The sequence below is a fragment of the Pongo abelii genome, chromosome 11 (genome assembly GCF_028885655.2).
Source record: "Pongo abelii isolate AG06213 chromosome 11, NHGRI_mPonAbe1-v2.0_pri, whole genome shotgun sequence".
NCBI classification, from domain to species: Eukaryota; Metazoa; Chordata; class Mammalia; order Primates; family Hominidae; genus Pongo; species Pongo abelii.
Genome location: NC_071996.2, coordinates 29,165,909 through 29,187,385, shown reverse-complemented (window position 1 = coordinate 29,187,385; position 21,477 = coordinate 29,165,909). Strand labels below are relative to the sequence as shown.

General features: G+C 47.0%; 1 protein-coding gene across 5 annotated transcripts in view; it reads left to right on the top strand.

Moving 5' to 3' along the window:
• Positions 1 to 17,743, top strand: part of MARCO (macrophage receptor with collagenous structure) — a 158,566-nt gene extending 140,823 nt beyond the window's left edge. For 4 of the 5 annotated variants that reach the window (XM_054549247.1, XM_063712740.1, XM_054549249.1 and 1 more), the window contains exons 8-18: positions 763 to 807; positions 1,121 to 1,228; positions 4,678 to 4,776; positions 4,887 to 4,922; positions 5,425 to 5,523; positions 5,617 to 5,679; positions 13,681 to 13,725; positions 14,854 to 14,952; positions 15,509 to 15,553; positions 16,215 to 16,391; positions 17,470 to 17,737. In XM_054549247.1, coding sequence (XP_054405222.1) covers positions 763 to 807; positions 1,121 to 1,228; positions 4,678 to 4,776; positions 4,887 to 4,922; positions 5,425 to 5,523; positions 5,617 to 5,679; positions 13,681 to 13,725; positions 14,854 to 14,952; positions 15,509 to 15,553; positions 16,215 to 16,391; positions 17,470 to 17,603 — 950 coding nt within the window. In that variant the 3' untranslated portion in view covers positions 17,604 to 17,737. Of the gene's footprint in view, positions 1 to 762; positions 808 to 1,120; positions 1,229 to 4,677; positions 4,777 to 4,886; positions 4,923 to 5,424; positions 5,524 to 5,616; positions 5,680 to 13,680; positions 13,726 to 14,853; positions 14,953 to 15,508; positions 15,554 to 16,214; positions 16,392 to 17,469 lie in introns of all 5 variants that reach the window. The other variant, XM_024243416.2, reaches the window with a different exon arrangement.
• The last annotated feature ends 3,734 nt before the right edge of the window (positions 17,744 to 21,477 follow it).

Sequence of the window (21,477 nt, the reverse complement as noted above, 5' to 3'; positions counted from 1 at the left end):
CCATTTTACAGATGAGAAAATTGAGATGCAGAATACTTAAGTGACTTTTCCAAAGTTATCAGCCTGGAGAGTGACAGAGCTATAGTTCAAACACACTTGCCTGACTCTAAAGCCTTTCCTGCACTGCCGTGCAGGACATATTCCTAGGTGCTGTTCTGGACCTTTGGGAAGAGAGCTGTCTTAGCCTGTTTTGTGTCACTACTACAGAATACCTGAGACTGAGTAATTTACACAGAATAGAGTTTTACTTAGCTCGTGATTCTGCAGGCTGGGAAGTTCAAGATTGGGCAGCTATCTCTGGCAGCTTCTGGTGAGGGCCTTGTGTTGAGTCAAAATGTGGTGGAGAAATGGAACTAGCTCTCTTGGTAACTAATCTAGTCTCACAAGAGCAAGAACTCACTCCATCTTGCCAGATGGGATTAATCTCTTCATAAGGGATCTGTCTTTGTGACCCAAACACCTCCCCACTAGGACCTGTTGCATTAAGGACCAGGCTTCCAATACATGAACTTTTGAGGGACACTTTCAAGCCATAGCAAGAGTAAACACTGCCTGGAACTGCCAGGGACTCTGCTGATTGTGTTTGTGCAATCATGTGTATGTGCATAAGTGTGTGAAAGAGAGAGAGTGAGAGCGAGAGAGAGAGAAAGATCTCCTTCTGGGCACCTTGCCCAACTAAGGGAATCTAGAATGTTAGCTGATTAAAGACAGTTTAGACATTCTCAGGCTACAGCAACTGAGCTCTTTTTTCCTTCCTCACAGGCTTCCAAGGACCCCAGGGTGCTCCAGGGAAGCAAGGAGCCACGGGTAACTTGTGCTTGCTCTGCTAGGGACAAATGATGCATTGCCTGAGGCACTGAGGCAGTTCCCCCCTCACCCCCCATCCTCTTTCCACAGCCCCATCCCAGCCCCTGACAGTTACTGCCCACCCTACAGTCCTCTTCTCTTGAGTCCTGTCACACCTCTTCAAGACCACCCAAGAAATGAGCTAGCACATCCCCCAGAGGAAATCTGGGGGTCCCATTCCCTTCTCTCCCAAATGCTTCCTGCCCTTTTGCCTCTAGTAGCCTGTCCCCAAAAGGATAGTGGGAGCCCATCTCACCAGCCATTCTCTTTGCAGGCACCCCAGGGCCCCAAGGAGAGAAGGGCAGCAAAGGCGATGGGGGTCTCATTGGCCCAAAAGGGGAAACTGGAACTAAGGGAGACAAAGGAGACCTGGGCCTCCCAGGTGAGGGCCGTATTGGGAGTGTCGGTGCTTGCCAGGAGGCCTGAGGGAACTGGGGCCTGACCTCTGTGCCATTGGGTCTATTCGGTGCCCACTGAGGGCAGGGCAGTGCTCTGTCTATGGGAATCTCTGGAGCACCACACATAGTCTCTTCTTTCCGGGTGAGCAAAGAGATGCAATATGAGAGGCAGAACAATGTCATTCCAGGCATGACTATGGCAAGCCGGGGCACAGACAGTGCTAGGAGCTCAGAGAGGAAGCCAAGGGGATGAGGAGGGTGGGCTTGCATTGGGCCTTGGGAAGCAGGGCAGACTGACTGGTGGCAAGGGCGAGGGGATCGATTTGAGGAGGGAGCCAGGCAGCCAGAATCCCCCATTGACTGAGGGTGCTATCTCTAGAACAGTGTTCCTCAAGCCAAGGGCCAATATCATAAGAGCTGTTTGGGTGCTTGCTTAAAATGCAGGGAGGGTCTGTTTCAAATGCCCTGGATGGTTCTAACCTTGGAGGTCTTTGCACCACACTTGGAGAAACACTGGCTTATGGGCTCTGGACTTGACTGAGCATGCCACGCTCTCCGCCTCTCAGCCTCCTGCAGTCGTCAGGGAGGCTCTACAGTGAATGGCAGAGAGTGAGGATTGCAGGGCCAGGTGGGCTTGGTTCCCATCTCTGCTCTGCACCTGCTCCCCTGTGTGACTAACGCAATACTTCACCCTTCTGAGCTTTAATGTTCTCATTTTAGAAAAGAATGGTAATTAAGTTAAAAACATAATTAAATTAGACATATTTTACAAGACAGTAATAAGGGTTAGAGACCATGTTTTCAAGCTGTCTGCCACATGATAGGCATTAAATACATGATAACTAGTAATAGGCATCAAATACGTGATAGTTAGTAATAGTAATAGTAGTAGTAGTTATCCTGTAAGGTAGAAAGGGAAGGACTTCAGCTTCAAGATCAGACAGACCTGGGTTCTGATATGGCTCACTAACTGTGTGACCTTGGGCAAATGAATTAATGAATTAACCTCTCTTAGCCTCAATTTACTCTCCTAGAAAGGGGACTAATAATAATACAAACCTTTAATGAGGATGAATTACTGCAGGAATATAAGACATATGAGATGTGTACCACTGTACCTGGCACGTGGGAATTCCTTACAAAAAAACTGGGAAGGCTTGCCCTCAAGAAGACAGCCCTTAGTAGGGATGTGTCAGTCATCCTCAAATATTCAAAGGGAATTTGTGGGAAAGAAAATGGTCTTGCCCAGGGTGGTGCCCAGCAGAAGAATAAGGACCAATGGACTAAGGTTTCAGGAGGACCAATTGTGCTAAGGCAAGGGAGGAAGAATGATTCAGAACCTGGGGCTGACCCATGATGAAGTGGGTGGGCATGGGTCCTAGTGGGAAGCTGACTGCTGGGAGGGGAGGAGGGGCTGCAGAATTCTCCTAGGCTGGTCTGATGAGGGATACTGGCACCAGGAAGATGGTTGGGTGGTTGACCTCTGAGGATCCTTCCAAAGGTGGAACAACACAGTTCTCTTTGTAGATGGGAAAGGGAGACCCAGACTTTCTCAAGGTGTTTCTGCCAGCCCCAGAGAAGGGGCCACAGCCAGGTCTTTGCCCACTGAGTCTGAGTTATGCAGCTTCCCAACCACACTGTCACAAAGGCAAGCATAGAATCCACACCCAGACTCAGGCCTGGAAATGCCGTGGTTGGTGAAGGGAAAGGCAGCAGTTTGAGTTCTTCAAAAATCAGGACTCCGGCCCACCCCTCCTCTTCCCAAATTTCCTCTCCCCACATCATGAGATCTCTCTTACCCATGGCTTGCTCAATCCACTGCTGTTGGCTGGGCTGTGCAAACCAAGGGAGATCTGATCCCAATAGTGCTGAGATTTTACCTATTCTCTTCCTGCTAGTAGACAGATAAGCCACCAACTTGAAGTCCCAGGGGATAAGCCTATTTTTCTCACTCCACTACTTAGCTACAGTTGGAAAGTTCTGAAGTCAGGCAGCTGTGCTTCCTTGGCTAGAGCCAGAGTGTGGTCCTCTGACTGATGTGATACTGCCCTCTTCCCAAAGCCATTCCATTTGCTGGGGAGTGGAAGTTATAGCAATACAGATGCAGGTCCAGAGAATTCTGAAGAAACTTCATGTGGCCCAGCAATGCTGTAACTTGATGGTCCTGGCCCACAGCAAAAAAGGCACCAACAGATTCCTCCAGGGAAACAGTTCTCAGTGCCTTCTAACAGGTGCCATTGACCCCTTCTCCAGAGTGGACACTCTGAACAGCCAAGAACAGCCTCCTCTACTTTTTGCACTTCCAGCTGTTATAGGATGCCTCAGCCATAACCAAGTTCCTTAGGATTGCTTCGTCTTCCTCAAGGAGCAGCTACCCTTCAAGTATTCAGCCATCTCAAGGGTTCTGATTCATGAGCCTCACACCTCGTGAATTCACAGCACTCAATGCTAAGACCCAGGGCTCTCCCTTCTTCCTCACCTCTTCAGAGCTCTCTCTCCCCTTTTCTAATTCACTGGAGAGAAGGCTGGTGTCATGCCTGAGTCCTCCCCAGCTTCAGAATTATCAAAATCATAGAATGGAGCAATAAATGCCTTTTAACACAAATGCCTCCCAATAAGCCTTTTTGAAAGCCTAAAATGTTGTGTTGAGGTGAGATATTCCTCTTTAGACCTTTGCCCCACTCTCCCCACCCCCAGGGGAGTGGAGTTGAGCACGGACACCCAGCTGATGGTGGGACTTCAGCAGCCTACCAGTAGTACCCTGCATTGCGTGGCTGGCAAGGTCCAGGCAGTCCACCCCTAAACCAAAGAAGGCACAGAGCCCTACCCCAGTGAGGAGCCTCTGTCAATTGATATGCACCAGGCACCAGCAAGAGAGGAGGGAGCAACAGAGGATTCAGAAGGGGACAGGCTAGGATGAGCTCTGAATTCTGATGATAAGTGGAAAATTTGAAATCTTGGGTACCAGGAAAGCCCATGTCTGAAGTGCTGGCAGGAACATGAGCTGCTGCAGTGTTTTTCTCTTATAGATGCCTCAAAGTTGCTATTCTCGGCATTTGGGATCTGCTTTTCAGAATACTCAGGTTTCAATTTTTGAAGTGAATTCAAATAATTGCCAAAATGCAGACACTAAAACAAGCCAGACAGTGCTGGTTGAGCCTGCTATTGTCCCTCCCAAGGGGACCAGGGCTTTCTGTTGACTGTCAGCCATACCTGGTCACCTCACCAAATTTTCATGAGTTTCTTTCTTGTCTCTGGGGCAAAGTGGTGCACTCCTTGAGGGCAGTGGTCATATCTTCCCCTCATGGGCACCAAGTAGGAGCTCAAGGAGTTTAGGGTTTGGGATTTCAGTGGAATGGGAAGTGTCAGAGGAGGAGATGGTGGCCTGATTGGAGTTCTTCCCACAACTGACTGAGACTTTTTGTTTTTTCAGGAAGCAAAGGGGACAGGGGTATGAAAGGAGACACAGGGGTCATGGGGCCTCCTGGAGCCCAGGGGAGTAAAGGTGACTCCGGGAGGCCAGGCCCACCAGGTAAGAGGGCGCGTGGTCACATCCACTGACCTCTAGGTATTTCCTTTATTTCTTTTCTGGCTGGCTGAGCCAAAGGGAAACAAATTCCTAAAAGTTCTTTTTCATCTTAGGTTTGGCTGGTTTTCCTGGAGCTAAAGGAGATCAAGGTAAGAACTACAGGAATCTGGGCATCATCCCAGCTACTGCTGTCCCTGGCAGAGTGAAGTTGGGGACCTGGCTCCACCATCTTTTGCTTCATTGTAGTATTCACCCAGAGCACCTGGGGTTTTTTAGAAATCTGGCCCTGGCTAAGAGGAACAGAGCAGCCAGCAGGGAGGCTGGGGGGCAGGCCTCACTGATGTTTCTCTCTAGACTTTAGCCCACTTTGCCACCCAGGGGGTGGAGTTGGACAGTCACACCCAGAGCTCCTAGTAAGTCCATAAGTCCCAGACCCTGCAGGTAGAAAAGATTAGTAAGTTGCTGAGAATAATTTTCCTCCTACTAAGAGGGCTAGCTCATGGCTTCTAAAGAGAGGTGTTAAAGCTGCCAAGAGGACTGTAAGGTGTTAAGAGGTATGTGTCTCACCGCTGTGAACAGAAGCACTGGGAGTTGGGGTAGCTGGGCCCTCTGTTAACAACCACAGCCTGGCAGTCACTACTTTCCTTTCAGGACAACCCGGACTGCAAGGTGTTCCGGGCCCTCCTGGTGCAGTGGGACACCCAGGTGCCAAGGGTGAGCCTGGCAGTGCTGGCTCCCCTGGGCAAGCAGGTGAGGTCTTGGGTCCCGTGGTGGGCACAGGGAGTGATGTGTGAAAACCTGCCTAGTCCAGCCCTTATGCCCTCTGTGGTGTCTGTTGTCCAGGACTTCCAGGGAGCCCCGGGAGTCCAGGAGCTGCAGGTCTGAAAGGAAGCAAAGGGGACACAGGTAACAGAGGGTGCAGTGGGTGAGTAGGTGGGCTTGCTGGGTGGCAGGATGAATGGAGAGAAAAACTGCCTCTTGTTAGGCCCAAAGAGGAGGCAGAGGGTCTTCTGTGTCTTGGCCTCTGAGGTTTCCGGTTATGGAGGGCAGTTGCCCCTGCCAGGACCCCTTAAGCCCAAGGGCCTAGGGCTGTTCTTTCTCTTCTCAGGGCTCATGAAAGGCCTTGAATGCCATGACCAAACCTCCAGCATCAGGGAGGAGAGCAAAGCACCTTGCCCATACCATTTCCCTGGTCTGCCTCCCAGCTGTATGTTTCTGCTGTCTCCTGCTAACTCTTCATTGGGACCCCTAAGAGGGGGTCCAGGAGTCTGGATTCAGGCTGGAGGGTCCAGAAAACTCTTCTTCCACATTTTCCTAGGGGGGCAGCCTGGGAGCACTGACCCACACTAGCCAAAGACTAGTTTTTACCATAATGCCAACAGAGTCTAGGTTATATACCATCATGTCTATTTGTCTAGGTCATAAACCATTGTACCAATATAGTCTACTTTATAAGCCATTTTGGTCCAGTCACAGTGTGCTCGCTTGGTCTAGAAAGTCCAGACCACTATCACAATGCATAAGACCAATTCCTGCCTTCCTGCCCTCAGACATGCAGGGTATTTCAGTGAACAGAGACTGTTGCCAGATGGTGTGGGCACACTCTGATTGGGTATTTCTATGGAGAACTGTTGCATACATTGGAAAGCCAGGAGCAGGCAGGAGGGGCTATGGGGAAGGCAGGGTTGTGATGTAAAGCTGCATGTCTGCCAAGGACATCTGTAGACAGTCTGCCTCTACCCCGTCCTCTGCCTGAGAAGAAGGTCACGCTTGTGTCAGACAACCTGGGTGCCCTTACCCCTGTTCTGTGCTAGAGACCTCCACTGGGACCTGGTCCTCCACAGTTCTAATGGATTGATGATTCATTCATCACCACCTCCTGGCAAACCTTGGACTCTGGGATTGAGCTTTTGGGTTTTTTGAAAGCTGTTGGGAGCCATGGCAAGGGCAGCTTTTACACCCTCTCTGTCCTTGTAATCTGTGCAGTCCCAGACCAATTGTGTTTTTTATGGATGGTGTGTCGGTTTGGGAGGATCCCTGCTACCTGATTCCATGTGGATGCCATCTGAAGGCCACCAGCAGGGTCTCACCATGGGAAAGGTTCCATCTGGGTATAGTCATCAGATGTTCCTGACTTGTTTACTGTCCATTCTGATCTTATAATTCCATCTTCTCTGGTCCGCAGTCTCAGAGTCCATCTGACTATGAGACCTGATGCTCTCTTGCCCCTGAACCTTCTGTGTGGTTTCATGGAGATGACTGCTTTCATCTCTTGGTTGTAAATGGTAGTCACCCTCTGTCCCCACCCCCACTGCCAGACTAACACTAATGGTTCTCAACTAACCAAGAGTATTGGAGGTAAAACATGATTTTACCCACAGGAGCATTGTGCTCACTCCCCAAGCCCCAAGCCTGTGTCTTCCACAGTCTGAGGGTAGAGAATCCTGCCCTGCCCTTTGCATCCTGGGAGGATTTGCAGAACAAAAGCGCTCCTGCTAATGAGCATCTTCTTGACACCCAGTGGGACAAGCACTCTTTGTAGTGCAACTTTACAGTCAAACAGCTGTTAAGAGATGCAGCCAGGTTCAAATCTAGGTCAGTAGAAGACAAAGTTTGGGGTCTTATTAGTACAGTCTATCATGAGGTCTCCCTCCCCAGCCCCACCATCAGGGTGTGCTGATGAGTGACACCTCCTCCCTTCATCCCAGTTCGGAAAGGATCAGAGCAGAAGGTAGCAGCTTGTACCATTCCTGGGAGGAAACATGAAGCTTTCAGGCCCTATCATGGTTCTTAGTTATTTAACCAGGACCTCACACCCATTTTGGCAAAAGACTTTTGGCCCATAGCTTGGGGATCATTTTAATTTCATCATCATCGAGACCTTGTATATCTGTTGAATACCCTTATGGGGTTCTCCAGTAATTAGGCCTAGTGGTGAGCATCAGCCAGCAAATTCTAGGGTTTACCCCTTAATTCTGGCTGACCAAGTAAACCTGAGGAATTGCATTTCAATTTGGGGCTTGTGATAATTCCCGTTTATCTAAAACTGCGCAGGTTGCCCACCCAAGTCCAAATGTTTCCTTGATTAAGTAGCTGACAGTCCAAGTGGACATCTCAGAGGGGAATTCCAATAGGACCATAATCTGGCTAATCTAGCTGGGTCTGTAGGTCATCGTGGAGTCATAGGCTAATAAACTTCCAGAGAAATTAGATTTGACAACTTCTGAAGTGGGAGAAGGAGGGGCAGGCAGAGGGTGGGAGCCCGATCTCCCCATCATGGAGGACAGTGTATACTTGTCAATGTCAGGATGTCGGTATTCCCCAAACTAAAGCCACTGCAGTGCTTGGCCAGTGTTGATATATCAAGCCAGGTTTCCAAACTGACATATTTCCCATTTTGTAAATAAAATCGTTAATCTCTCAAGAGAATATCTAGCCACTTTAGATGAAAACAGAAAAATTACAGTGCATTGGCTTGACCTAGGTGACAGCTAGGTTTCATTACTGTGCATTAATTATTTTAAAAAGATCAGTGCTCTGTTCATTATTATCAATGCCTCTGGGCCAGGCACTGTGCCTGGGTCTTGACTCCCCTGATCACACTGAACTTACCATTCCTACTTTACAAACGAGGAAGCAAAGGCTCAGAGAGAGTAAACCCTTTGCTCACAGTGTCACAGGGAGCATGAACTGAATTCAGAAGTGAATCCCAAAGTCTGATTCTGGAGTTGTGCTTTTCCAGAATCGGCTTTATAGAAGAACGTAGAGTGTATGATTTGAGAGAAATCAGTTACCTTCACCCTGTCCCCACCCCAGCCACACCTCCTACTCCTCCATAAATGGGTAAATCCTGGCTTGGTCACCAAGCCTTTCTACCTCCTCCACAGCCACTGACCACACTCTACCCCATTCAGGTGAAATGCTTCCTCTTGTTTGCATCTCTTGAGAGAGAGGAGCCAGCTCATATTGAAGAAGACAAAGAGGAAATTCCTCTCATTCTGGTGGGAAGATAACCTCCACATTCTATTAAGCAAGGCACCATACCCTGCAGAACCTTCTCTCAGGGTCACTTTTTTTACCTGCTAGAAACAGACCCTGTCCAGCCTCCATCACTTAGTATTTCTAACATTTTCACTTTCAAAGATTGCAGAAGAATAATCCAATTTTAGCTCTACATGTCTTAGCTATTTTGAAATAATATTTGTTTAGAAATAAGGAAGGACTCCACTTCAGCTTGTAATCATGACATTTCTCTTTTTACCATTTACACTTCATGAAATAACGTTAGAAGCAGCCAAAACATTTAAACTCCAAAACACCAATCTGATTGGAAATTCTTTATCTCAATGGCCTTTATGTCTAAACTATAACAATGTGAATTTTCCATGCCCTTTTATTTTCCTCTTGGGGCAAAACCAAAGTGCAAATAACTCAAAATCCATTTTCTTATCTGTATTTGAAGATGTTTTACTTTAAAGATAAGCCAAAAAGATCATCCATAATAGCAATTGAGTCCTATATCATGAATATAATTTCTCAGTTAATTACATTCTTCATATCTAAGTTCTGAGATAGTCCAATAATTTATTAAATTCTACTAAGTCACATCACTAAATTGTCATTTATAAAAATCTTCCTCATTTTTCTCTAAGTTTCTTAGAGAGCTCTGCAAAAGTCTACACATACCCCAGTTTTGAGTCCCTTATCCTTCATCTCACTTCTTACCACAAGGTCGATTTGTCAGTTATTAGCTCAATCCTAAATTTGCCAGGTTGCACCTAGCCTCCAAGTTGGCATGGTATTTAGGAAAGTTTCCCCAGACAGGGCAAGGCAGCAATGGCCCCCTATCTACAAAACATAAAAAAATCAGCTGGGTATGGTGGCATGTACCTGTAGTCTCAGCTACTCAGGCAGCTGAAGGAGGAGGAGGAGGATCACTTGAGCCAAAGAATTTGAGGCTGCAATGAGCTATGATTGCACCACTGCACTCCAGCCTGAGCAACAGAGTCAGACCCTGTCAAAAAGAAGAAAGAAAGAAAGAGAGAGAGAGAGGAAGGAAGGAAGGAAGGGAGGAAGGAAAAGAAAGGAAGGAAAAGAAAGAAAGAAGAAAGAGAGAGAAGAAAGAGAGAGAAAAGAAAAGAAAGGGAAAGAAAGAAAGTTTTCATAATGTATTGGAGATTTCTCCATTTCACTCAGAATCAGGCAATCTGAGCCTCAACTTGAACTTACCCCTGACTAGCTGGGTGACCACAAGCTCAGCTACTTGACTTTGCTGAGCCTGTTTCCTTTTCTGTGGCATGCAAGCAGTATAGAAGAACACCAGGTCCCTGACAGTTTCACAGCACTCTGGGTTTGAAATAGGCAGCTTCCCTGGGAGCAGGAACAATTGAAGACTTTAGTCATAGCACCAGCTCAGCACTAAACAACTGGAAGGCATATGTTTTCTAATTTAACACACATTTCTTGGGATAATATTATTTCTGTAAAAACACTTTGCAAGTAAATATTTGGAACCCTCTCAGCTTGATAAGCTTGTGATACTCGGGGAAAGCCAGCTTGCTTATGGTTAAGAAGAAAAATCCAGCATTTATTTGCTCTCCAGTGTAGTTTTACAACATGCAGCTCTAGAACCTATTTTTTAGCCATTTCTCCCTCTACTCTGCAGGAGCTGATCCTATCAGGATGCTGCCTTGATTTATAGTGAAGTAATTACTAGTTCCTCCATCGATTAGTCCATGGACAACCACTCAGCCAGTGTTCTCTTAGAGTCCAGCGAGGCTTGGAGAGAAATGATACAAACCTCATTTCTAATTTCCAATACCCATTAAATACATATCAGAAGGCATTTCATCAAGGTCCAACCTCTGCCATATGAATTGTGGGTCTGGAAGGGTTCAGACACGAGAGGGGCTGTGAGCTCCTATACAGACAAGGAAGGCTGCTCGTAGGAGGTGGGCTGTGAGCTGGTCACTCAAGAATGAGTGAGAGTTGTTTAGGGCAGTGTTACTCAAAATGTGGTCCTGAGACTTGCAGCATTAGCATCACCTGGGAACTTGTTAGTACTGTGGATTCTTGGATTCCCACTCCAGTCCCACTAAATCAGTGACTCTGGTGGGACCTAGCAAGTTGTTTACTAACAAGATGCACCCAGATGATTCTGATGTATTCTCTAGTTTGACTACTCCTCTTTTAGGGGGAAGAAATGGCCTCAGGAAGGCTGGAGGTGTCTTGGGAACCAAGTGCATAGACCAGGTGAAACTCCAGAGAGGAGTGAGCCTAGTACTAGTGGAACAAAGTGCCTTCAGGGAACATTGAGAGCTGGGCCTGGGTGACAGCCCCAACTTCCCCCATTCACTCTTATGTGACCTTGAATAACTCACCTAGCATCTCTGAGTGTGTACTTTCTCCTCTGTAAAGGAGGGAAATCACACTGCCTTGGAGGGTGGCTGAAAGATCAAACAGGGTAATGGATGTAAAGCCCCTGGCACAGTGCCTGGCATGATGCAGGCAGCAGAAAATGCTGAGTCCCCTGGAGGTGAGGAGCTAGGAAGGGAGAGTGTGGGAAATGAAGAGGGAGGGTCAGGCTTGGGGCTACAGACCTGGTGAACAGGGGCTTTCCTATAATTCCTGTCTTTAGAGGGCATTTGCTGCTCAGTGCTTTAGGGGACAGTTGGAGGGGTGCATCTCTTTGGGTGGTTACAATAAAGGGAGGTCACAGTGTTTTGAGGCCCCTTCTGCTTACCTGTATGTGAACAGTGTATGTCAAGATTGGTGGGGAGAAAGACCACCATCTATATGTCTATGATGGTGATGAAGCCGGAAACAGTCCACATCCAGACTCTTGGCCCCTTCTATCTGCATCCCAGAGGGTGCCATGTTGCAGAAATCTCTACCTTAAGAGCGTGTCCCTAGAGGTAGGGTTCAGGGACCCCAAGACACTGTGACCTCCCTGGATGTGGACTGTTTCCTACTTCATCACCATCATAGACATATAGAATGTGATCTTTCGCCCAACCCATCTTAGCGTATACTGTTCAGATGCAGGTAAGCAGAAGAGAAACATCTGTTGCTTCTCCTGGGCAATCTCAGCTAAGCCCTTCAGGTCAATAGCAGACATTTGCTGGATGCTAGCTGTGCAGCAATCCTGGTGCTCATGTGTGGACTCAACCTCAGTGCCTGAGGTGCTCCCCTCCTGGAGGGGACACAGGACACTGTGGGTCTTGTGACATCATTTATTCAGCACTGGCTGGGCACTGGGCTCAGCACTTGACACACACGATTTCATTTCAGCCTTACAACTGCCTCAGGAGGCAACAAGGAGACTCAGAGAAGGAAACTGAGGCTCAGAGCAGGGACACCTGGATACAAAGTCAGTATAAGACAGAAGTGGACTCTAGTCCTGGCTGTCAGACTTTGGAACCACTTTGCTTTACTGCCTTGAGAGAAAGGATATCATGTCTTGGGTGAGGGAGGGAAGGCTTCACAAGTGGTGACATCTGACATCTTTGCAGAGTTTACAAGCTAAATGTGAGTTCTCCAGGTGAACCACAGCGGTGAGGCATTCTATTCAGAGGGACGGGTGTATGCACAAATGGCCCTGTGTAAGCTGGGACCTGTCTGCCAGGGGCTGACCTCTAAGGCACCTCCAGCTCTTACAAAAACCTATCCCAACCTCAGTTCTAACATGAAGAACAGAAGTAGTTTCCCTCTCAGAATCTTCTGGTGCTTCCTGCTTCTCTTGTTGCCTGGGTCTGCAGCGGCAGCTCCCAGCCCCTTAGCTCTCCAGCCCTCCTCCCCAGGCAGTGCCAGGCCTGGAGATGGAATCTGAAATGCCCCCAGAGTCACAATTTCTCTTGCTCATTATTCCAAGAAGGTGCCCTGAAGAGGCCTGCCAGCCCCTTGCCTCTCCCTCCACTGACCAGCACACTGCAGGTGCTTGGGAAATCCAGGGATTGAAGTGAGAGGCAGGGCAGGGCAGGCAGAAACTTCCCTGAGGCAACTGCAAGGAGGCTGACTGAGCTCCGTGCTTGGCTGGGGGCACAGATACTTATGACTCACTGTTGGTGTTCCCCTCATTACCCTCTGGTAACTGTTATTGATAGTCAATAATGAGCTTGTATTTTCCCAAGTTTGTGTAACTGCCTTGAGGAGTCCTATTTCTCTGAAATAAAATAAAGATTGGCACTTAAAATCAAGAGGACATGATCTTGCTAAATGAACAAATTATTATCTCACAGTGACCCAGCAGGGTGCTGGGGACAGTGGGCCTTCCATGAAAGTTTACTGGAAAAAAGGATGAATGGTTGGAAAGAAGGAAGGAAGGGGGACCTTTAACATTAACTACAGTAGGATCATCACCAATGATTGTGGTTATTATTTTTCCATTTTCTGGACATTAGACCCTTTAGCCACACGAATCTTTAGCCACTGGGGGCCACAGTGAAATAAACCAACAAATACTGGTAGAGCATCTACTATGCATGAGGACCTCCAAAGGTCCTGGTGGCCACTGAGCCCCCTCCACAGTCTTTGGCAATAAAGATAACTTTATTTACCAAATATCTCCCAATTCTCTTCCAATATAAATGCAACAGCAGGGAATGGGATTGGATTTAGATGCCAGGTCAGGTTACTGGTGGGCAGGGAAGGCCAGCGGTGCATCTGGGGTCTGTCTAATCCAGGCTTTCATCCTGTACTTTGCTGTTTCACCCCCAACACACCTGTTCTCATTCATCTGCAGACTGTCTCTTTTTATGATCTGCTGAAGAGGCTTTAAACAATTGTGGAGAACCAATGTATCTTTCCGTCTGCATTAATCAGACAAAAGGTAGAGGTTGTCTAAGATTAAAAATGTCTAATACCTAAGTTTTATTATCTCCTCCCCCCTCTTTTTTGTTTTGATCTTAGGACTTCAAGGACAGCAAGGAAGAAAAGGAGAATCAGGAGTTCCAGGTAAAGGGCAGGCTGCATCTTCATCCCTTGGAGTGATGACAGGGAAGGCCTGCCCGCTCAGAGGGCAGGTCTTGTTGACTTTGAATGCACAGCTGTGACCCTCTCCCAAAGTGGAGGTTAAGACTCCAGGGCTCTGTCACTCAAGCCTCAGATTTCTCTGCTGCAAAACCTGGGAACAACAGGAACTCAGCATCCTGAAGGGTGTAGTGTATGGGGCAGGGGCTGAGGATGGCAAAGGGGAAATATGTCAGGAGAGCTGGGGGTGCAGGCAGAGGCTCCAGGCTGTACAGCCACCATGGAGCTGTGCCCCTTCTGCTCCATCCACGGCTGCTGCTTCCCCACCTCAGCTGTGGCCCACTTGTCTCTTCTTGGCCCCCAAGCTTCTCCTCTCTGCCTCCTGCTGCCTGTCGCTGGGCTTTCTTATTCTTATCCTCACCTCCAGAGCCTGTGCTTCAGTTGGATACTGAGCTGGCACCAGCTGGAGGGTGTTTCTAGGCCTCTCAACAGCCCTGCCCCTGTGGGTGCAAAAGTGAGATTTTTCAGACATATTTCTTGAGCAACTTTTCTTCCTCATAAGCTAGATATTCTATTACAGTTTTACGGTTGTTGGTTTTTTTTTTTCAATTTTTTTTACAGACAAAGTCTCTGTGTCACCCAGACCCAAATGCAGTGGTGCCAGGATAGCTCACTGTAGCCTTGGCCTTCTGGGCTCAAGTGATCCTCCCACCTTCGCCTCCCAAAGCATTGGGATTACAGGAGTAAGCCACTGTACTCAGCCTCTGTTACTATTTCAATTCACTGAAGGAGACATCGAGGCTTAGAAACATTCTAGCAAATTCTCCCAGCGTGGCTAGAACTTCAACGTAACTATGTAATTCCAGAAGGACCAACAATCTGTGGAATACCACTGGCTATTTTAGCCTGCTTGTTCTCGACAGCATTTACCTAAGAGTTGAGAGATCAGTGCAGCCCTCAGATGGACCAAAGACAGGCTGAAAATTCAGATAGCCCAGCCATGGTGGAGGTCTGGCAGTTAAGGATAACTCATTTATTAAACAGTAACGCCCTTGGGTCTCTCTTGGGAAGGCAAAGCAGGGCACCTGACCAGGGCATTATCTGTCCTTCCAGGCCCTGCAGGTGTGAAGGGAGAACAGGGGAGCCCGGGGCTGGCAGGTCCCAAGGGAGCCCCTGGACCAGCTGGCCAGAAGGGAGACCGGGGAGTGACAGGTAAGGCCTCTGCATCTGATTCCTTGCTTCTTAGGACTATGCTTTACAGCCAATTCTGTACCTTAAAATAGCAAAGGCCCTGTTTTAAGAGTTCTGGGGATTTTCAGAACCCAGGAGGGTAGAGGTTTATTTCCTTGATTGACAAGTCTTGTGCTAGGGCTTGCCCTAAGCATGGAGCACACAGCAGTGGGTTAGGCGCAGCTCTAGCATCCAAGGCAGGGGCATGAACGTGCACTTGAGCCATGCCCCATGACCCAACACCCCTAGACAGTTTCCATGAAGGAGATGAGCCCATCCCACTCCATATCTCTGACCAGACCAAGAGTCCCTCACCAATCTAACTTCAACCCCTCTTGCTGTAGCTCAGGCCTGTTTCTTCCTGCTCAGTCACTGACACCTGCAGGATGTCCCATCCCCATAATGCCAGGCCACAGGTGAGACCCAGGGAGAGTCTGACCATCCCCACCCCTCCACCTGCTCCCCACTCCTGCAAATGCAGGCAAAACCATCCTGCCTGGGTTTCTTTCAAACCATGTGTGTTTTCTCCTCATGACAGGATCTTCTGGGGAGCAAGGAGTAAAGGGAGAAAAAGGTGAAAGAGGTAATCACTATTTATATTATCTTTAATGTGTGCTTTAAAGTCAATTCTGTACCTGAAAATTGTGTGTGTTGGGGGAGGAGACCTTGGTTTTCAAATAAATTTCTCATTTTGGGGAAGATTGAGGGTCTAGTCCCTTGAATGAGCCTGCCCACGGCACAGAGCAGCAGTTTCTCTCCCCAGCCATTCTCTCCCTTCCTTCCTCCTCTCCCTTCCTTCCCCCTTTCTCCTTCTTTCTTTCCTTTTCTCTCTCCCTCCCTCCCTCCCTTCTTCCCCTTTTCCTTTTTCTTTCCTCTCCCTCCCTCCTTCCTTTCCCTCTCTCCCTCCCTCTCTCCCTCCATTCTTTCCTTCCTTCCTTCTCTTTTCTCAGCTTTTCTTTTTTTCTTTCCACAACACATGACAAGAAGTGGTGTATGCGATTTGCAAACCAGCCACAGGGGCACCTGCCCCCCTGGCCTTGTGCCTGCAGGCCCCAGGTGCATGGAGGCTGCATGCCAGGTTGGGTTGGCACTGCAAAGTGGGATCTTCCAGGCTCTGGTGACAGTCAAGCAGGGGCATTTCTTTTCCTTAACTGTAGAACTCAAAAATGAAAAGAAAGAGCCCGCACTTACCCAAAGCCCCAAGGGGCCTTCCTTGCCTCTCCTATGTGTGTTTCTTCACCCAGGTGAAAACTCAGTGTCCGTCAGGATTGTCGGCAGTAGTAACCGAGGTCGGGCTGAAGTTTACTACAGTGGTACCTGGGGGACCATTTGCGATGATGAATGGCACAATTCTGATGCCACTGTCTTCTGCCGCATGCTGGGTTACTCCAAAGGAAGGGCCCTGTACAAAGTGGGAGCTGGTAAGTGAGTCACCAGCCAGGGGCCTCTTCCCCAGAGGTGTGGATGTGGCTTTCTCTCACTGGTGGGGTGTTGGCAAGTGACTCACTGTGGTTTTCTTTAAAAGAAAATTATTGGTCCAAGCAACCAAAAAGCTCTGCAGCTCAGGGCTTCAGGTATGCATCCTTCCAGCTTGGCAACCCCAGCAGAAGATGGCCTGTCTTCTCCAGCGCTGACAGTGAAGGCTGGCCTGGCTTCTGTCAAGGTCCATCTGGCCCTGGAGTCAGAATGCCTCATGGCTGAGGATGTTTGCCGGGGATGGCTCTCCAAAGGACAGCTGAGTTGATGCAACTGGAAGAACAGGGAGAAGATTCAGGGCAGGCAAATGCAGATGTTCACTCCAGCTGTCTGCAAACCAGCAGCCTGGATTGACCAGCAAGCAGTCTTGGCTGTGATCATCTTTAAAGAGAAGATGGGAAGGGAAGAGAAAGCAAATCAGAGCAGGCACCTACTAAAATTTGCAGAAAATGTCTTCGGATGCTGGAGACTCAGCCTATATCTTTCAGCCAAAAGTTCAAGCCTTGAGCAAAGGAGTTAAGTCCCCAGGCAGAACCCTTTTCTCTGGCCATAGGAGCTGGCCCAGCAGGACATGAGGCCAGTTTCCCTTGCTCCCAACCCCAAGTGCTCCCTGTCCTTACCCCAACCCAAAGCAAATGCCCACTTTAGAGTGGGGCAATGGCTTGATTACAGAGGCATGTGAGGAAGGTAGATGCAGCAGGAATGAATTAGCAGGGAGGAAACTAAACGCTAGGACACCCACCTAGGGAGATATTTCAAATAGTGTGGGGTTTAAGTATTAAATATTTGCATGAGACTTTTTTCAAAGGGGAGAGAATAGAACAGAGGCAGAGTCATTATAAAACAACAACAACAACAAAAACAGGCTAAGCCAGCCATCAGCACATTGGGCCAGAATGGACCAGAATGAGTGAGAAGTCGGCAGTCTACCCCAGATGGAAGCTCCCAGGCACACATGTGGCTGCTTTGCTTTGACTCTGATCCTACCCTTCTTGCTCTCTCTCTTGCTTTCTCTCTATCAAGGCACTGGGCAGATCTGGCTGGATAATGTTCAGTGTCGGGGCACAGAGAGTACCCTGTGGAGCTGCAGCAAGAATAGCTGGGGCTATCATGACTGCAGCCACGAGGAGGATGCAGGCGTGGAGTGCAGCATCTGACCGGGAAACCCTTTCACTGCTCTGCTCCCGAGGTGTCCTCTGGCTCATACATGGGAAGGCAGAGGATCTCCGAGGAGTTCCCTGGGGACAACTGAGCAGCCTCTGGAGAGGGGCCATTAATAAAGCTCAACATCATTGGCTGTGGCTGAGTGTCATTGTGTTCATACCTCCCATCCCCATTGATGTGCCCACTCCATGCACCACAACATCTCATTGAATTCTCTCATGTCCATAGCCAGGGGAAGGAGAGGTTGGAGGTGGTGATGCAGAAGGTGAAGGTCACCTATGGTCAACCTTAGTCTTGACCATCTCTTCAGTCATTCAGACATAACATCTCTCATGGTGAGCTCTCTCTCCCCCTTTTTGTCCTCCCCTGACAGTGACCTGGTAACATTCCAGCACACACATGAACTCTCTTCATGCCCTATGCTGTGTGCTCCGCCGTGACTCCACCTGCCCCGTGGGTCCTTGCTCTCTCTCAGTGCCCTGCCTGCTGGGCTAAGCCCACTCTCCATGCTGCAAACCACATAGTAAGCCTGAAATCAGTCTTAGAGTCTCATTGATCTTTCCTTCCATACATGGGTGGGATTTACAGAACAGAAATATTTATCTGGAGTGAGAGTAATCAAAAAAGTTTTCTGAAGAAAGCACAATTTGAACTGGACCTTAAAAGGTGGGGAGGATGTGATCCCTTCTTGGCATGCAGTGACTCTGTCACTCTAGGACCTGTAGGTATAAAAGACTTTGTTTTCCTGAGCCTCTCCTGTGTCCCTTCTCGTGGCAACAACTGACTAAGCATCTACTGAAAGAACAAAGAACACTAGGTGTCAGGTATTTTTCTTTTTTTAATACTTTAAGTTTTAGGGTACATGTGCACAACGTGCAGGTTTGTTACATATGTATACATGTACCATGTTGGTGTGCTGCACCCATTAACTCGTCATTTAACATTAGGTATATCTCCTAATGCTATCCCTCCCCACTCCCCCCACCCCACAACAGGACCCAGTGTGTCATGTTCCCCTTCTTGTGTCCATGTGTTCTCGTTGTTCAATTCCCACCTATGAGTGAGAACATGCGGTGTTTGGTTTTTTGTCCTTGCAATAGTTTGCTGAGAATGATGGTTTCCAGCTTCATCCATGTCCCTACAAAGGACGTGAACTCATCATTTTTTATAGCTGCATAGTATTCCACAGTGTATGTGTGCCACATTTTCTTAATCCAGTCTATCATTGTTGGACATTTGGGTTGGTTCCAAGTATTTGCTCTTGTGAATAGCTGCCACAATAAACATACATGTGCATGTGTCTTTATACAAGCATGATTTATAATCCTTTGGGTATATACCCAGTAATGGGATGGCTGGGTCAAATGGTATTTCTAGTTCTCAATCCCGAGGAATCGCCACACTGACTTCCACAAGGGTTGAACTAGTTTACAGTCCCACCAATGGTGTAAAAGTGTTCCTATTTCTCCACATCCTCTCCAGCACCTGTTGTTTCCTGACTTTTTAATGATTGCCATTCTAACTGGTGTGAGATGGTATCTCATTGTGGTTTTGATTTGCATTTCTCTGATGGCCGGTGATGGTGAGCATTTTTTCATGTGTCTTTTGGCTGCATAAATGTCTTCTTTTGAGAAGTGCCTGTTCATATCCTTTGCCCACTTTTTGATGGGGTTGTTTTTCTCTTGTAAATTTGTTTAAGTTCATTGTACATTCTGGATATTAGCCCTTTGTCAGATGAGTAGACTGCAGAAATTTTCTCCCATTCTGTAGGTTGCCTGTTCACTCCAATGGTAGTTTCTTTTGCTGTGCAGAAGCTCTTTAGTTTAATTAGATCCCATTTGTCAATTTTGGCTTTTGTTGTCATTGCTTTTGGTGTTTTAGACATGAAGTCCCTGTCCATGCCTAAGTCCTGAATGGTATTGCCTAGGTTTTCTTCTAGGGCTTTTATGGTTTTAGATCTAACATTTAAGTCTTTAATCCATCTTGAATTAATTTTTGTATAAAGTGTAAGGAAGGGATCCAGTTTCAGCTTTCTACATATGGCTAGCCAGTTTTCCCAGCACCATTTATTAAACAGAGAATCCTTTCTCCATTTCTTGTTTTTGTCAAGTTTGTCAAAGATCAGATAGTTGTAGATATGTGGCATTATTTCTGAGGGCTCAATTCTGTTCTATTGGTCTATATCTCTGTTTTGGTACCAGTACCATGCTGTTTTGGTTACTGTAACCTTGTAGTATAGTTTGAAGTCAGGTAGTGTGATGCCTCCGGCTTTGTTCTTTTGGCTTAGGATTGACTAGGCAATGTGGGCTCTTTTTTGGTTCCATATGAACTTTAAAATAGTTTTTTCCAATTCTGTGAAGAAAGTCATTGGCAGCTTGATGGGGATGGCATTGAATCTACAAATTACCTTGGGCAGTATAGCCATTTTCATGATATTGATTCTTCCTACCCATGAGCATGGAATGTTCTTCCATTTGTTTGTATCCTCTTTTATTTCATTGAGCAGTGGTTTGTAGTTCTCCTTGAAGAGGTCCTTCATATCCCTTGTAAGTTGGATTCCTAGGTATTTTATTCTTTTTGAAGCAGTTGTGAATGGGAGTTCACTCATGATTTGGCTCTCTGTTTGTCTGTTATTGGTGTATAAGAATGCTTGTGATTTTTTGCACATTGATTTTGTATCCTGAGACTTTGCTGAAGTTGCTTATCAGCTTAAGGAGATTTTGGGCTGAGACGATTGGGTTTTCTAGATATACAATCATGTCATCTGCAAACAGGGACAATTTGACTTCCTCTTTTCCTATTTGAATACCCTTTATTTCCTTCTCCTGCCTGATTGACCTGGCCGGAACTTCCAACACTATGTTGAACAGGAGTGGTGAGAGAGGGTATCCCTGTCTTGTGCCCGTTTTCAAAGGGAATGCTTCCAGTTTTTGCCCATTCAGTATGATATTGGCTGTGGGTCTGTCATAGATAGCTCTTATTATTTTGAGATACATACCATCAATAACTAATTTATTGAGAGTTTTTAGCATGAATCGTTGTTGAATTTTGTCAAAGGCCTTTTCTGCATCTATTGAGATAATCATGTGGTTTTTGTCTTAGGTTCTGTTTATATGCTGGATTATGGGTATTGATTTTCATATGTTGAACCAGCCTTGCAACCCAGGGATGAAGCCCACTTGATCATGTTAGATAAGCTTTTTGATGTGCTGCTGGATTCAATTTGCCAGTATTTTATTGAGGATTTTTACCTCAATGTTCATCAAGGATATTGGTCTAAAATTCTCTTTTTTTGTTGTGTCTCTGCCAGGCTTTGGTATCAGGATGATGCTGGCCTCATAAAATGAGTTATGGAGGATTCCCTCTTTTTCTATTGATTGGAATAGTTTCAGAAGGACTGGTACCAGATCCTCCTTGTGCCTCTGATAGAATTTGGTTGTGAATCCATCTGGTCCTGGACTTTTTTTGGTTGGTAAGCTATTAATTATTGCCTCAATTTCAGAGCCTGTTATTGGTCTATTCAGAGATTCAACTTCTTCCTGGTTTAGTCTTGGGAGGGTGTATGTGTCGAGGAATTTATCCATTTCTTCTAGATTTTCTAGTTTTTTTGCAGAGGTGTTTATAGTATTCTCTGATGGTAGTTTGTATTTCTGTGGGATCAGTGGTGATATCCCCTTTATCATTTTTTATTGTGTCTATTTGATTCTTCTCTCTTTTCTTCTTTATTAGTCTTGCTAGCAGTCTATCAATTTTGTTGATCTTTTCAAAAAAGCAGCTCCTGGATTCATTAATTTTTTGAAGGGTTTTTTGTGTCTCTATTTCCTCCAGTTCTGCTCTGATCTTAGTTATTTCTTGCCTTCTGCTAGC